Raw genomic sequence first — 17,851 nt, forward strand, 5'->3', positions numbered from 1 at the left:
GATTTATTACTTCAAGGTCTGGACTCTTTTCTTTCTCAGTGTAGTCAAAATATCTTGTGCTGAAGCTTTAGGTTGATAGAATAGCTATGAAGAGAATCATGTGCATGTGAAGGCACTTCATTCTGAAAGCTCTTATTTTCATGTACTGCCCTTTATTTGCTTTATTCACCTATTTGTTTCTGCTGTAAGTTTGTCAACTACTGGCCATCCATAGAATATTAATTTGGTGTGAACACACTTGGATAATTCCTTGGCAATTAGCCTATGGCCAGTCTCCATGGAATTGCAGGGCCACTGGTAACAGCAAAAGACATCACAGATTTGGACTCCAAATTGGAAACACCTCCAGTAGCACTGGATCCTGTTGTCTGATGTGGTACCCAGTCAAGGTCCAGTTTCCACAGTGTGCTGGCTAATAATGACGGATCTGGTTTTTAGCCTTCAGTAGCATTTCCTCTCTGCTCATCTTTGCTTCAGCATTACATTGCTGATGAACCATTTGGCTGGTGCCGGCCCCTAAACAGTCTACACGTCAAATCCCATGGCACATTAAAGGCCCATTGGAACAGTTTCTCTACAGATATCAAGACTGAGGTGATCCACTGCCCTTCTGGACCCTACAGGTTTGACCACTTTGAGGTACCACCTTGACCCAAGAACATATTACCTGAAGAGCTTTTCTCACTGACAGGGGTGATCTTTGAAAAAGGGCTTGGCAGTGGCAAGATTGCTAATGGTTGGACTTGATGGTCCAGTAGGGTTTCCTCAGCCTTAATGATTCCATGACTCTATTACAATACTTGTTATACCAGGCATATCCTCTCAATACTCTGTAACTGGGGATATATTAGGATAAAAGATAGGTTGTATGGAAAGCATGAAGAACAAAGCAGAAGTATTCACATTTGGTACCAGCTGGGTGGAAGGCACGTCAGCCAACAGCAAATAGCCATTAGATATTTATAATCAGCCCAGAATTTTTTAAGAATACCATCCCTTAGATCACAGAGCAGTGCACAGGTCCACACAGACATCCACAGGGTAATGTTTCTTCAGAGAGAACAATTGTTTGATTTCTCATTTGAAGGTTGACTCCTTCTTAGATCTATCAAAGCTTCTCTGGCTTTTTAAAGCAAACACCAGCAGTATATCTTTTAGGGTTTGTATGCCCTATTAAGAAAAAGTCTAGCTGACTATTCCTTTTTGATCTACATTCACATGAAAGCAACATAATTGGCAATTCTAAAAGATTATGATGTTTTGAAAAAGAAGAAAAATATGAGAAGAGCCTTTTAAATGCTGAAAATTAGAACTTTAATTATAAAGTTATTAATTTCTTCATATTTTTTCCATTCAGTAAATTTATACCATCAGTGTATTAATAACTTTGGTAAATACAAACATTGTAGTCAGCTTTAACATAAATCAGCAGTAAGCTTTGGATGCTCTTTTATCCATTCCTTTCATAGCAATGCTGCAATCCAAACAGTCTTTAGTACAACATATCAGATACTTTCCATTACACATACAGTTCAAAACAACAGAAAAGGTGTAAAGGCAAGATGTTATGCTGAAAGATCAGCACTTACAAAGACTGTATTTTAATTTACTGTGTTTCTTTCTGGCATGTGTGGAAATAAAATTTGTTTTGCTGGAAGGATAAATATGATTCACAAAATGCTTCTCCCACTGAATGTGGTTGTCCCAACCACACAGGGAATGGGCACGTAGAATAAGGATCCCTTATTTTCAGTTACAATACTACTGTCTTGAATTAGAGAAGGATCTCTACTACAACAAATATCTAACGTTTTTGTAATATGGTTGGAATTTTTGCTCACCATCTATGTTTTATTTTGATATTGTTATCTTCCTTTATATACCCAAATTTCCAGACATCAGATGTGAGTCCATTGCTTATTCAAGTATTTAGTATTCTCTCCTGAATGAACTGCTGCTGTGAGGTTTCTGCACTTTCTAAACATACAAAGCTTTCTTATGTGAAGAACAAGAGATTTTAGAAAATACAATAAACAGCTTTTAATACATTTAATGGGAGTGTCCCATTGGTGTGTATGTATCATCATTTTTTGATTGGACTTGCACACACAAGGAATCCACACATCTCATTTAATTTAAAGAGAACATCCCATAAAATTCAAAGAAATTTGTTGTCAGCAGTTACAGAGCAAACACACTGATTTATCCAAACAAGAATATCTATTTTGTTTGAAGAAAAACTTCTCTCCATCCCTATTGGCATCAGATTACCTTCTCTTGCTCTGCATCTTTTTACGGATTTTCTCAGCATCTTGTCTCAGTGTTTCCTCTGTTCTGTGAGGAATTCTTGCAGGCTTTAACTAGTCTATTTCTGCTTATCATGGGACTATAAATGTTTCAGTACTTTGTCTGCCTTCCTTGTTGAAAGAAAATAGTCTTTTCTATTTCCATGTGCTGATGTACCCCCATGATCCCTAGATTTCATTTAAGAGAAAACTTGATGTTCTGAGAAATCCCATAGTCCTATTTTTAATAGTATCCCAAAGTGATGTGGTCTTGGTATTCTAAAAAGAAAAAAAATTACATACATGTATATCTCTATATGTCTTGTTTCTTTGAGAAGTGGCTGACTAAATTCTCCTCAGGCCTGTATTAATGTGCAATGGCATATTGGAAATGGGGAAAAACCTGGAAAAATAGAGGCCAAGCTCCAGAAAAAATGCACACCAGGTCCATGGTCTGGTTGACCAGATACACACTTGGGACTGACTTCTTTTGGACAGAAATACTCTGCTGAGCTGTAAAGATGCTTCAGAAGCTGAGATAGGCAAGAAGTCATTTTTGTGCAGGGGAGGATTGTCAGTTATGCTCATAAAGTTAGAAGAAATTGAGCTTGAGATGTTAAGGCAGAATGTCAGAATATTGAAACTGTGAAAATTTTTTCAAAGACTGACAAAATGAAATGGTTTAAAGGAGATTAATTTCCCTTTGGAAGGGATTATTTTTATCAGTGAAAGAATTTGAAAGCTTCATGAAGCCACTCTTAAAGCTCACTAATGTCACCAGAAACACTATGTTTAATTTTTGTTATTTCCATATATCTTAAAAAAATATCCTGTGTTCCTACAGGATCATATTTATTTTCTGTCTGCCATCTTCAGCAAATATTGGTCATTTTGGTGCACTGCTTTCCCATACATCATTGAAAAATTACTTACTTATACTTGTAAATGTGGACCTATAACTTCCTATGCAAAGATGGGATAAAATAAGTTTTCACAGGGCATTAAGGTATGAGGACAAAATCAGGTGGCTTGAGGGATCATCGCAGTGATACCTTGTTTAGGGAGAAACATTGGAGATGGTCGCTGGATATTTATAGCACTAAATTTAACAACTACAGAACTTACAGTGCTATTTTTTTGATCTGTTGTCTGTAAATCTGACTCCAGTCAGATTGGTCACGTTTGATCAAATTTGTTGTAGGATTGGCAATCCAAACCTAAAACCTTCCTGAAAACTCTTATTGGCTAGCAGAGAGGGGCAGAGCACCTTCACAGATAAAAATAGGTAAATAAATACATAAGTAAATGGCTAATTCTTTGCCATAGAGAAGGCAGTAGAGATCCAGATGGGAGCTGAGGGAGTGCAAGCAAGAACAGCAGCCACAGCTGAGAAAATGAGGCACCAAAGATCTGCAGGACAACAGGCCACAGCATTAGAGGGACCTGACTTGTGGGGGAAGAAGAATCTGTTTTATAAATTATTCTATTCAGGAAGCAAATTGTAAAAGTCATTTAACCATCAGTGATGAAAAGCTACGGCTGCCAACTGAGATGTCTCAGCCTTGTACACAATGTTTGTTTTAGCACAGCATGCTGCTTGCAGAAGGATGTTTTGCTAATTAGTTGTTACAGTTATAGGAAGTTTGCAATGCACTCTTTTTACAACTAAATTGAATGACTCAAGACAGTAGAGTTATTGTATGAGTAAAAAACAGCAGGATGAGGCTGTTAGAATGTGATTAGAGTGTGCCAGTCACCTGATATCATGAGATTTCTTCATTACAAAGTTTTTCCTGAAGAAAACAGAGAAATAGAAAATCTCCACAAACCATTTCTTCTATCTTTTGAGTGTCCTTAAGTAATTTCTAAATGCACAAGGTCCTGAAACCCAGAAGGACACAGTAAAGAAATACTGAAACCACAGCTCATGACTGAAGTGCTGCTGCCCAGCTATTCAAAGTGGCTTGTTACTAACAAGGAAGCTGTTCCAGAATGCTTGGACTATTTGTCAGCCTAGATAAATAGGGAAAATGGGATAAAGATTGTTAATTAAACTACAAAGGAGAGATATAGTCAGAGACCAGAAGATGCGTTGAGATTTAAGGGAAACAATGACACAAAGTCTGAAGCTGACTGAACTGGTAAGAATTGGGTGAGCTCCTCTGAGCTCATGCTATATGATAGAAAATCAGGCCTCTACAATTCCAGTGTGGCATTTCGTCTAAATCATTATTTAAAAACTCACACCCACACCAAAGGAAACACTAAGTCTGGTTCCTGTGTGTAACAGGTACAACACAGGTGTCTAATTAAAATCTGCAAGCTTAACTTGCAAAAGCCAGAATTTCATGACTGAGGAGAGAGGCAGGAATTTATTCCTTATGTCCATCACACTTTTCTGTAAAGTCAATTTTCTTTAACAGTTATAGTAATGTTACATGTTCTGAATGTATGAAAGGGGATAAAAGGCTGGTAGTCCTCTATAGGTCCTGCTAGGGCTGGAGGAAAATTCTTTGGTGTTCCCATGCTTTTTGTGGGAGATGCAGCTCAAGTCACTCCAGTTATCTTCTTCTCAGAGGAAATATTTACATTGTTACTGAACTGGAGGATCAGGGGTCTTCAGTTTTATAAACTCAGTCTTACAGTTAAAGAGATTTTTTTCTAACACTTTTCTTAGAGAAATAAAATAGTTCCTATTTAAAAAGTAGTAAAATGATTAAAATATTAATGGGTCAGGAGATAGGTGCATAATATCAAAATATTTGAGCTCTCTGTTTTGTGCATTTTATACTGCACTAGCCACAGAACACAATGTGGTTCTGCAATGGTATGTTACAGAAAGCATCTCAAGCATTTAACAAATTTGGCACGAGTTTCACATTCTTTGGTTAAAATGCTAACACATGTGGATTTAAGATTCAAAATAAAAGGTATTGGGATTCTAAAAATAATTCAGAGTCTTCTTCAGAGTCTTCTTCAAGTACTGACAAAAGACTGAGACTATGACTGAAAGACAAATATGTCTTGTTTCTTCAGTTGGGTCCTCAGAGTCTTGCCTTGCTCAGATCTCTTACAGCATTTTTGAGGCCAGTGTCAGTAATGAACACCAGAGTCCAGGAGCTTTCCAAGATTTGGTGCCAAGAAGTGAGCACAAGTGATCAGCAACTGTGTCTTGAAAGCACAGCTGTAGATGACTTTATATATATATACACACACGTATATAGATCAAAGCACAGGAAAAAATATATCAACTTGCACAGAGCTCATCAGTATCTTATTTGTTATCTTGTATTTCTCCACCTCTATTTTCAGTAGTCCAGGGCACCATGACAGTTGCGGATGAGCAGGTGCAGAGAACAATTATCCTGTTTCTGGAGGTAACTGTGGGCTTTAATTAGGAAGCAAACTTACTGGGGTAAAGAAACTCATCACCATTGATTCTTAGGTGAGGAATAAGATCTTTTCATGTGACCCACCATGAATAATCTATTTATTTATTTATTTATTTATAATAAAGCATTGATGTCAGTGTAATTCTCTGGTCTAGCACACTGCAAAGGATACACAGAAGCCATACAGAGTGAGAAATAAAGCCAGTGGGATGCAGATGAACAAGCTTCTTTATAGTGATAGTCATAAGGTTTCATTTGTGAAAGATGTACTCATATCTGCACCAGAACTGAATTCCTCTCCCTGCAAAAATCTACAGTCCTGCTGGCGGGCACTCAGAGAATTTTCTAATGCAAAATAAATAAATAAATATTCAGGCAAAAATATCTTACATGAAAAAAGGTGTAGCTGAGCTCCACTGTTTTAAAGGGCCTGCTCAAACCAGGATGCTTTACCTTTTAATATCTATCTATTTATGCATGTGTGCAGAAAACCGACAGACTAACTGGAATCATATTTGTACATCTACTGACTGTATTGTAAATTCCAACATTTCACAGTTCTCAAGCTGCCATGCAGAGAAAGTCAGTAATAAATCCTTCACTCTTACCTTTTCCATGTTTTCCAAGAGTTTTATTTCTTTGAAGTGTCTTTGATTTTTATATATGTATAAAATTCAAATATTAAAAAAAGAAATCCCAGTGTAAATCCCCCCCCAAAAAACCAAGATAAATGCCCCTGTGCCAATAAAAATGCACATTTAAGGGGATGGGGGGGATATCTGGGCTATAGATTTATTTTTTTTCAAGCTAGATCACCTTTATCTAGTTTAATGTTTGTTCTGTTACCATTTGAAATTCAATTTCAGGTAGTTCTTCATCATATCAGAATAGGATGCATCATTAACTCTAAGAGGATGTTTTCATTTGGCATCTGCTATTTTCACCAAATGTCAAGGCTTGACATTTGCTATCTTTATCTGGTTTTGGTGTATCACTCATACTGAGATTTTGTTTCTTCTTATCTGATATTGATTTCAACTGTGACCAGCTGTGTTGCTAATAAAATCAACAGGCAAGTATCTGGCATTTAGTTCTTCACTGCTAGAGGAAAAGAAACAACCCAGTGACAAAAAAAGTAGAGAGATACTTTTCAATTAGGATGCTCGCCTGTATCCTCATATTATCCATCTCTTAGTACTCCTGTTGATGTTATACTTCTGACTGATTCCCTCGGGGAGGTCTCCATGGAAATCCTTGCCTCTCAGATGAAATATTCCTTTTTGCTCTCATCCACTGCTTCCTGGAGAGCGGGGTCATTTTTCAAAGCGGCGTCGGCGCTTTCCGCGAACTCGGTTCCCTTGGCCTCGTTGGTGTGGTAGGTGCCCTTGTGCCTGTACATGTAGCGCACCATCACCACCAGCAGGCAAATGAGGACAAATACCACGGCAGCAATCACACCTAGGGCAAAGAAACCACTTAAATGTATCACCAGGGATAAAATACGAGAAGTGTCTCACAGCCAGACATCATGACTGAGTTGCTGGGTAGGGAAAAGCCCAAGTGTTGTAAGGAGTTTGCATGTGGAAGTGGCCACAGTCAGAACATGCTGCAAAAACACAAGGTGGGATATAGATACTGCAGAAATACTGGAAAAATTCTCACTAGCTTTCTTTTAAATCAATGGCTTGATTTGATTGAATATATTGCAGCTGAAAGTTCATTACAAAATGAGGAGAAGTAAAAGAACATAAAGGAAAACCAATAGGTTTCTTTGATCCTTCTGGTACTGGGGTGGGGGGTGTTGAAGACAACCCAACACTGCCTTCTCACGTGTTCTCAATTTCAGGAAATGTTCAGGGCACTGAGCATTTCACAGGGGACATTCAACAAATAGCAGGAGCTGTATGACTCTGGAACTGCTCTGTATTTGGAAGCTGCCATTTCATTCTGTGCTTTAATTAAGAAAGTTTGATTATAATGATTGTGAAAGTGACATCTGGCAGAAGGAAGGGCTTCTGGGTAGATCTTTCTTGTCTCCTGGACTAATTTCCAGCTATGTGTTGACTGGACAAAAATTTCTATATGTGACCTCAATTTGCATAGGAGTAAATGATGAATGGAAACACTTCTAGTGAAAAAAAGGTAAATTCATTATTCTTTTTCATTGTGAAAGGTAGAAGTGCATAAAAGAGACAAGTTCATGGCAAGTCCATTCTTAAAAAATCTACAAACTATCTCTTTCTCCCAGATCAAATTATTGACTTAAAAATTCTGAAAAATTTAACTATTTTGGAGTATATTCATCTTGTTTGACTTTTATAATTTTTTAAAATTATTTTTTGCATGGATGTGCTTATATACATTTTTTGCTGTGATTCTGTATGAGTACATGATACTGAGCTGATGCTATATTCATATGAATCCAGGAATATGCCAAATATTAAAGAAATACACAATAAAAAGAACTTGAACAGAACATTCCTAGGGCTTCCTCTGCTGTCAGTGTGTGTGTGGGGTCATTTTTTCTAGAAGTCAATGTTATGTTTTGTCAGAAGAATTTCTCATTGGAAATGCCTACTGCTCTGCAGAGCCAATGAGGGGAAGGTGGAGAGTACCTATTTTCTGCATCTTATATTGAAGATAAGTGGCAAGAGTGGGTATCTCCAAACCTTTAGATTTATCAGCATCAGTAAACTGAGTGTGGATACCCTACTGGCATAAAAACACAATAGACAAAATATTAGCAGGGTAAATAAAGATTATACCTCTGTCTTTAAAGATATAGTATATATAATTAACATTACCCTCCAGATTTTATGATGCTCGGTTCTGGAAGGTAAAGTTACTGCTAGTAGAAATAAAATTGCTTACACAAAGAACTTCAAGTTGAAAATAATATCATGGTTGCAGCACGGGCTTCATCAATTTTTAGGACCTCAGTGGTATCCCTTGACACAAGAGGCTCTAATAGGCTTTAGATGTAGCACAATATTAATAAGCCTAGGGGACTAAGTACAAATCAATTTACCTGCTACTTGTTCATAGAAAGCTGAAATTAAAGTTACAGGAGATGGGACCTGAGGGAAATATAGCAGAACCTCACCAATTTGCACTAATGATTGGTATAGCCCCTTGTGAATGACTGAAATTAGTGTGTTAGCATGGAAATGAACAAACACAATAAAAATAAAAAGACAGGTTCACTCCGTGAGCGTAGCTTTGCTCATTTATTCTGACAACTGTATTTAGTTTAAATGCATGAGAGAGCTTTAATGGAACACCAGGAAATAGGATGTGGTGAATTTTGTAACAACAAAGGGTCAGCTGGTGTAAGCTAACATCGCTCAAATCAGTGGTGCTCCACCAGTTCTGTACTAAAGGACAAGCTTGACCCAGTGAATACTGAAGGAAATCAGAGTCTGACTTTTCTGTTGGACTGTATGGTATTTTGTCCGAAACTGGGGAATGGATGAGGGTGGTACTGCTCAGTATATGGTTTGTGCTCATTATCTCATCTTGTTATCTTCCCAATAGCCCATCTGGGAGCAGATTTCCCACTGGCCTAATTAACTCTAATTGTGCCGCTCCTGTTGTCTTGTCAGCAAAGTAGGGGTTTTGCAAAATGCAAGAAATCAACAAACCTGCTGTTTTAATTCTTGTGGTGCTGCTTAACACGGTCTGCTACTCACCTCCAATAACAGCCACATCTGCTCCAGCTGTGGGGCTCTCCACTTCTCCATCTATAAATAGAATAGAACATAAAAAAGTTAATTATAACAAAGAAATTGGATCATATGAAGGAGCAGGGACTGTACTGGCAGTTTTGTATTATTTTAACCTGTGAAACTGGGAACTTAATCAATATCTCTTGTTAGCAAAAGACATTTATGAAACTTCACATTAGAGTTAGCCTTACTGTTACAGTTTTCTGCCATCACAACACTGGAAAAGAAATAGCTAGCACATTATGCAAACTATCATGGGCCCCAGGGAAACACCTACTGTGTATTATGAGCACTTACCTGTAACATCCTCCAGTGAATGCTTAAATTAAGAGCATTTAGGTACTGTGATTACTCTCAGAAAGGTAGTTTTGGGGAAAAAAAAGGTTGATGTCTATTTATTTTCCCATTTATGGCTCTCCAGAGCATGGTCTGGATCTTGATTTGGTGCAAATTAATCTATGTGTATTGATTTCAATTAATATTTAGTTATCTGCAATGTCTTGTTTTTAATCTTTGCATTTGTTTTCTTTGCAGATTACATTTGGAATCATGGCCAGCCTTTCATGTGTGTGGTATAAAACAGTCCCCACTTAGTTACGGTAAGTCTGAATTCAGTGCTGACAAATCAAATAACATAATAGCATTATAATTTATTCAAAATTTTATAAAAAATTTTCCTTTGGTAAATGCAGTACATAGAAAACTTCTCTGGAAAAGGTGAAAATGTAAGTCCAAATCCTTCTATAAACTCAAGAGTAGACACTATGGTTGATACCTGGGTTGACTTTTGCTATATCTGTATGTATGATTCAAGGACAAAACACTATCAGCAGTTCTCTCCTTGCTCATGTCCAGTGTCAATTTGCAACAAACTGAGGAGAGCCGAGATTCAAAGGATTCACCTCTTTTCAAACATGGGAGGTGATTTTTTTTAGAAAGTAAGTGTTTTTCTCTCCCCCAGAGATCCTTCCCGCATTTTCTTCCATCTATATACTGATGGAAAGATTGAGCACATCTTCTGTAATTTAAAAACTCTTATTATGTCTATGTCTATGTCTATTCAAAACCCAGTGCTCAGAAGAGATTAATTGCCTCAAGGTCAAAATGCTCTGTATTTCTTCACACACCAAATACATGCTGCATGCCAAAAAAGCAGGCTCCTCTGCAGCAATCAAACACTTGAAGGTGTGAATTCCAAAGTGCTTCCCAAGCCACACAACTTGCTGCCAAACATTAACTCCAGCTCAAATTATTATCCCCTTAATTAAAAAAGGGTTTATGAGTAACTCTCTGCTCATACCTGGCATTCTTAGGTGCCTCTCAGATTCAGATAACAAGCAGGTGCCTTATCTCTAGGACTTGCCATCACAGTGCTTTTTGATAATGATTACAGTATCATCACTTTGCAGAAAAGTTTTCATTTCCATCTTTCTAAGTTTGCAACAGATTGCAGGACTCATCTTGAGCTATGGTACAGCTGGCACTGATCTGCCAAGCTGCAGTGCTGTGCCCTTCAGCTGACACCGTGATGTGGCTTCTCTCACCACAGCTCCCATTTTACTACAAGAACCAGGCCCTGACTACTCCTTTGTCTGTCTCCTTTTGACCACAGAACAGGCTTGCTGTCCTCCCAGACCGCCTTTTGCTGCATCAATTGGAGTGCCAGAACATTGCAGCTACCACCAATGACCAGACAGCCAAGGTCTGCTCCCCAGACCAGTTTTGGAGCAATGTTAATCCCTATTTCACTGTCTCTGAAATTTCACTTTGTCCAAAAGCAGCGACGTGATTCATGGCAATATTACAGTATTGCTAGGCAGGTGTGAAAGTATCAACGTTGTTTGAGGTTTCAAGCAGTGTCATCCTTCCTGAAGTATGGCTGAGGAACATGCAAGGCATGTGTGATGGAATGAGACCATCTTCCCTGAGCAGGAGCGAAACAGTGGCTGCTGTCCAGAAGGGAATCTGTGCTTGGCCAGGAACCTCAGCATGGCCTCCCTAAACTCAGTCCGTGTGAGAAATACGGTGCATTACTGTACCAATGAGGACTGAATCTTCCCTTTCTGAGTTAAAAAAGACATCCAGCTTCCTGAAGGAAGTTTTAGCTCAGCAATGGCTTTGGCCTTCTTGTACCTTCTTTATTCTGTTCTTCTTCACATGAAGAGTGCTCAGAGGTCTGTGTTTCTGTAGCTGATGTTGCACCTGTTTTGATTGTTTCCCTTTGTTTCAAGGACATCTTTTGTGTTATCTGTTGCTAAATTGTCATTGCAAAACTTCATTTCCCTGTTATATTGGCCCTTGTCCAGCTACAAACTAGTTCTGAAAATGCTTGAACATTCTTGTTATTTACTGCCACTGGTTACCATGACACACAGAAATCAAAAGATTGTGGGGAAACATGTTTTTCATAAAATTTCTGGCCATCAGAATGAGTTGACCAAATCAAGAATAGAACACACAGATCAAATTGTCTGTTGCTGGAAAGTATGTTTCTAAAAGCCAGAATGATGAGAAAGAAATGCTTTTGTGTCATGACCTGAAATTCATCAAATTCCAGTTTTGCTCATAAACTTACAGATAAGGAATTTTTGCAATAGAATGACAATTGCTACCTGTCTCATTCTCATCAATCACATCCTGCTGAGAAGGCAGCAGTCTGTGAAAGTCCCAGAAATATTCCTGACTTAAAGACTGCAAGCAGATCTCTGTGCTTCACAGGTGGCACTCCAGTGCAACTGACTTGTATGTTAACATAGCCAGTGGTGGACTTATTCCTGCTAAATTTGTTGGTAAATTTGTTAAACTACCTCCTTCAGGTGCAATTTTCCAATAAAACTTGATTTGTATGAATTTTAGTAGTTCCCCCCCTCACCCCCTAGTTTTAATCTATCCCCTTCCATTTTGGCTAAGGAACACTTGTTTGAAGTGGGCTGGTTCAGCAGTGAAAATATTAGCTTGAGGTTCAGCTCAAGCTAACTCTCCTGTGCTCATTATGCACTTTTCTGACAGTTGCAATGATTTCTTTTGTTCCATAAATTGCAAATCTGAACCACTAAAAGCCATAAATCACTTCCTGCCCCTAAATTCTGACACTGGTTTTAAAACATTTTTTATTTATTTAATTTACACTTTCTTCATATCTGAGCTTCATTCAAGTAGATCTTTCCAGTTCTTCTTTACAATGCCAAGGACTAAATGTGCTTTGTAGATGGAAAGTGAGCATTTGGCATGATTTTGTGACACCACAGAGCAGGTCTTTAAGGAAAACACAAAGTATAATGGCAGTCCTGATAAAGATGCAAGACTTATTAGTGAGCAAGACTTCCACTTTAGAAGCCTAACCATGTGAAGACATTCCAAATGACAAGCTGTTCAACTTATATGGTGGTGGGAAAAGGCATATTCACCTCCCAAATGCTTTCTCCCATTCAGCATAGAAAGCTCAGAGGTAGGATCTTGCTCCTTGCAGGAAACAATACTTTTAAGTGGTTCTGTGGCTACTATCAGTGACACATGGAATAAACTTGTAGAAAGCTTCAAGCTTTCTAATTTTCAGGCATCATTTTTGCCTGCTAAATTAGTTTCCAGGAAAAAAAAACCACCAAAACAGTATTTGTACTCTTGGTGGTTCTGCAGTCAGGACTGTAGTAAATAATTTAAGCACCTACATGTTTGATTACTGTGGATTTACACATGGGAAAAGCATGAAAGGAAAACCATACCTGCAAGGTGACCCCCATTTGGCAGATTTGACAGGAATACATGGGAATGACCCTACAGGATAGATCTCATCTACTGGTGTGAACTGCCAAATCTCTACTGTGCAATCCACAAGGACAATTTGATGGTGTAACTGTAGATCTTACCCCAGACTTCTCAAGGCCTCTACAATTTCCTAAGATAAAGTTCCAGACTGAAGCTGGCAGTGTTGAGTAGAGAATGAAAAGCCTGAGATTACAGCTCACATTGCCATGATTCCCATGCAGCTGTGGGTGATCCTGCATTTTGGAGTTTGTCAGGCTGAGTGAATATACAGATATCCATGTGTGATAAGCAGCTCTGACAACAGAGGTTTCAAAGCCACTTGACAGCAGTCAGGCAGCACTGCTCCTGCTCCTGTCTTTCAGGATCTTCCTACCCACAAGCTTGTGCTTTTGATTCTTAATAACCCCAGCATTTCTTATCAGGATGCTCCATTGCTGACTGCTAGGTTACACTCTCAGACAAAGCCTTGGCTGCTAAATTACACTCAAGTAGGTCTTTAAGTGCTTTCTTGCGCAGCCCATTCTCTCTCTTGATGTTCCTGTTCATTGCATAAGAAGTGGCTGAAATTCATTCAATCCATGTGAATGATGGGTTGAACATAAGGCAGACATTTCCTTCTCAGGGCTTTCCTAGGCATGCAGGCTAGGAAACACACAGGAAGATTTCATCTTGAATCAGCTCACTGAATCACTTTATGAAAAACTGCTGCTATTAGGACTTTCCAGGTGAGGAATATCTCACCCTTTTCTCAGGGTATCCAGGGATCTGCTTTGCAGAACCACCCCAAATACTGACTGAGTTGTTGCAGGCAGTGGTATGTAAGCAGTCTCTATCTATGGGCTGAAATGCTGAAATGTGTCTTTAGAATTTGGCTATTAAATGTTTAATGGTTTTGTCTTAAACATTCCTACTATCTATCCATGCATGTCCAGTAAACAAGGGAGATGTTAAAATTGAATGATAGTTCATTAATCCAGTTCATGGTTCAGGCCAGATAGAGATGGAATTCAGAAGAGGGTTTTACCTCAGTATTGATTGTTCTTTGCTTCTTCCATACATTTGAAAGAGAACTTTGTTTACAACAAGATGAATTAAATACAATTTACTCAGTAATACGAATCTAGTAAATTTTTGTCTATTTTTTTGGCTTGTATCAATTGACCTAGCACAACATACCATACTAATCTTGCCTTATTTTAAAAAAAGTTGTAATTTAAAAAGAAGATTGCCTTTTTATGTAAAGAACTTAGGTGAGGTTCTAATTGCCTCCAGTCAAGATGATACTGAGGTATTTGATTTGGTTCAGTAAAACATTATAAACTTCTGAAAGCACTGAGGAGTACCTGGAGTCCACCAGTCAGCTTTTGTAGTTGTTAAAAACCGTTTCTATAACTACTGCAATTTAATTTTTTAAAAATATTCTTTATATAAAAATATATTTATCATAACTCTTCCTTTCCAAGGGGCTCTTTTTGTTCTTTGTATGCTCTTCTGCAGTCATGGTTCCTCTTGACTGGAAAATCAGGTCCTAATGTGTCCCTGTTTTCTCCACTGATGCAAGACTTTCCTTATCACACACTTAGTATAGAAAAACTAATGAAGTCTTAACACCTCCATTGTTTATGCAACTATAGCATGTCCTCCTTGCCCTTTGGTTTATATTTGTGCCTTGCCAACACACTGCATTCATGAGAAAATCATTAATCTATTAACCTCAGCACACCAATTTAATTTACAAGCTATAGTTAGAACTGGTTCACTGCAGCTGCGTCTGTAAAAATGAGTCAAACCAACTCCTGAAAACTTCATGTTAGAAATATGTTAATTGCTCAAGCTGCTCTCTGGCCTGTTACAATATCAGATGCATCACACTGAGGCCATTCTGAGTGAAAAAAAAAGTCATTACCTATTTTAATATTTGCCAGTAAGTGTGCAGTGCCCTGCCAGAGCTGGCATCTCTTGTCCCGAAGGGTCATCAGCCTGAACCCATCAATCTGACATATTCAGCTGAAAAAGTCATCACCATCTCCCATTAGACTATGAAACACATTAAGACTGCTCTTTCAAAATTAAGGAACAGTTTCTCATCTGTCAATCTGGAAAAGAGACAGAATAATTTGGCTGCCACTTGTATACTAAATTATTATAAGGGAAATAATGGTCTCATATAACAACAACAACCACATGATCTTTTGGACAAGTAAATGGATTGTGTTGAAAATGTAAGTTACATCACTCAGATTAAAAATACCTAAGAAATTAAAATGCTATGGGCCCAATTCTCTTGTTATCCCAGCTAACAAGCACTTTGTCATTAATTCTAAACAGACTAAGTACAGTTTCATTCAAATAAAGGTCTGTTCAAGATTTTTGACACTTTGTAACATAGAAAGGATAAAAAGCAATTATCAAATTAGTTGAATTAGATTGTCACATAATTTTAATTTCATTTGATTCTAGTACACAGTGTTAGCAAAATAGTTTTTCACCATTCTAAAATGTTATGAAGTAAATAAGAGAAAATATGTTTTACAATGTTTGTGGAAGTAATGACTTCACTAACACACTTTCTCCTTCTTTTGTGAAGCTGAATTGCCATTGGGTCTTGGGGAAACTGGAGAGATACACAACAGCCATCCTGTCAAAAAGTAATCATATGATATCCCTTAATGATAAGAGGGGAAAGGAGAAAATATTAATGAAATTTGGGAAACTATTTTAGGTTAAAAATAATAAGCATCTTTTAAAAGGAACAGATATTCTATATTTTGAAATAAAAAACACATATCAAATTTAAAAAATATAAAAAAAATTGCTTTAAAGGACTATATAAACTAAAAGACACACAGATTTTTTTAAAACTAACTTTTCCATTTATCCCCCAAAAGAACTGAAAAAGAACTGGCAGTGCCCTCAAACTGCCCTTTCAGTTTGAACTGTTTGAACCATGTACTGGTTTTTTTTTTAGTTTGAAGTTACTGGAGACTTTAACTTCATTGCTCAGGGTTGTTGAACCCTGAGAATTGCCACCAATTCTGATGGCAATTAAGTTCATCTGGCAAGTGTATTAAAATGGTCAATGCCCCCTAAGAAGTACTATAAATGTTGCAGTGACCAGTTTTTGCCATGCTCTTATGGGAAAGCTGCTCAATGTCTGAAGACCAAATGTTGCCTTCTTATCATACAAAGGTGTATGAAGTGTGGGAACCTGGAAGAAGGTCCAATCTATTGAAAAAATGCTACATGTGGCAATTTGGAAGTTGTGTCCTGTTTTGTCTGTTTCATACATGCATGACATCACTGCAAAATTTCGTTACTTTTCCATGGAAATAGGTTAATGTAACCAGGCCATCATTTACATTTTTCCTCTATGGCAATCAAAGCCAGCTCATATATAACATCTTCCTGGGGAAGATAAATTGACCTGGAATTGTTTCATTGAGGAAGGAGTGACAAATGGAGTATGAATCAATCTGTCACGTACAGTCCATGATCAGGACATTTTCCTGCCTTTGCCTCTCCTCCTCCCACCTTTTCCCTCTTCATCAGAGCAGAGTACTCCTTTCGAAGGCTTTTTAATTGGGGAGGTTTTGAAAGAAACACTAAATTAAATATCCAGTGAATCTGATGATTCTTGCTAATTTCTGCCTGCCTTTCCTCCAAAGTCAACAATTTTAAGTTCTATTCATTTTTTGTTGAACCAAAATGGGAACAAACCAGCCATTTGCTCCTGCACTGAGGTCAAAGCTGAATAGACAGGAGTCGCTGGCTTAACTGATTAATCATTGCAGAAGTTGCAGAAGACCATAGGAAATCTAAGCAGCTGACCACAGACAGTGAAAGCCCATCTCATGACCTGTAGCTGATAATTATCCTATAAATCTCAAGAAACAGTTTATGAAAACAGCATTTCCCACTGATCTAAATTTTTCATGTCAAAAACATAAGTATAAAAATTTGAGTCAGAACCTTTTAGTGAACAGTCAGAGGCCAAGAGATCTTGGAGTAGGTGTTTATTCTTTCCCAGTCCCTTGTGTAAGTGGTTACATGAAGAAGTAAGACAACTTAACTGCTAAACTGCTTGCAATTATTTACCAAGACAAGCTTTTAATTTGTACCTAACAGGTCTAGCAGCCTCAGACCAGACTCTCAAGCCTTTTGATTGTTTCTTAAGAGGATAAGATGATCTCTGTATCTTAATGTTGTTGTGCTTGATTTTATGACTGAAATAACTTCTAAAAATTATGTTTTGGTTTACATTTGAAACATACCCTCTTTTATGGATATGGCACTAAGCATTTACGGATTTGGCATGAAGACAAACATTAGTTAAAATTAGTCCCCTTAACTAAGACACTCAGAATTACTTGCTAGAATTTGAAACATTTTCATCAAATACATTCAACAGCATTTTTGTACTGATTTTCTCTGTTCCTGCTATCTGCCTGACTGTCCTTTTATCCTTCACAAATTTTGACTCCATTATTCAACTCCCACTGTTTTTACAGGAAAAAGCAGGCAAAGATAAGGACTGCTTCAATTTTCATGAAAACTGCAGACTGGAGAGAAAAGGGAGACCAGAGTAGCTCAGCACTAAAGGAAAGGCAGCAAGGACTGAGCATTTTTAAGCTCTGTTTAGCAGCAGAGTTAGTCCAGTAACCACGAGCTTTCCAGCCATCAGGCA

At 37.8% G+C, this 17,851-nt stretch overlaps 1 protein-coding gene across 1 annotated transcript in view; it reads right to left on the reverse strand.

The window, feature by feature from the left end:
* Positions 1-1,290: 1,290 nt before the first annotated feature.
* Positions 1,291-17,851, reverse strand: part of GYPC (glycophorin C (Gerbich blood group)) — a 33,271-nt gene continuing 16,710 nt past the window's right edge. Inside the window, exons 2-3 of the mRNA XM_064434949.1 lie at positions 9,367-9,417; positions 1,291-7,135 (exon numbers count right to left, since the gene is read on the reverse strand). Coding sequence (XP_064291019.1) covers positions 6,939-7,135; positions 9,367-9,417 — 248 coding nt within the window. The 3' untranslated portion in view covers positions 1,291-6,938. The remainder of the gene's footprint in view (positions 7,136-9,366; positions 9,418-17,851) is intronic.

This window comes from Passer domesticus, chromosome 10 (assembly GCF_036417665.1).
Source record: "Passer domesticus isolate bPasDom1 chromosome 10, bPasDom1.hap1, whole genome shotgun sequence".
Classification (NCBI taxonomy): Eukaryota; Metazoa; Chordata; class Aves; order Passeriformes; family Passeridae; genus Passer; species Passer domesticus.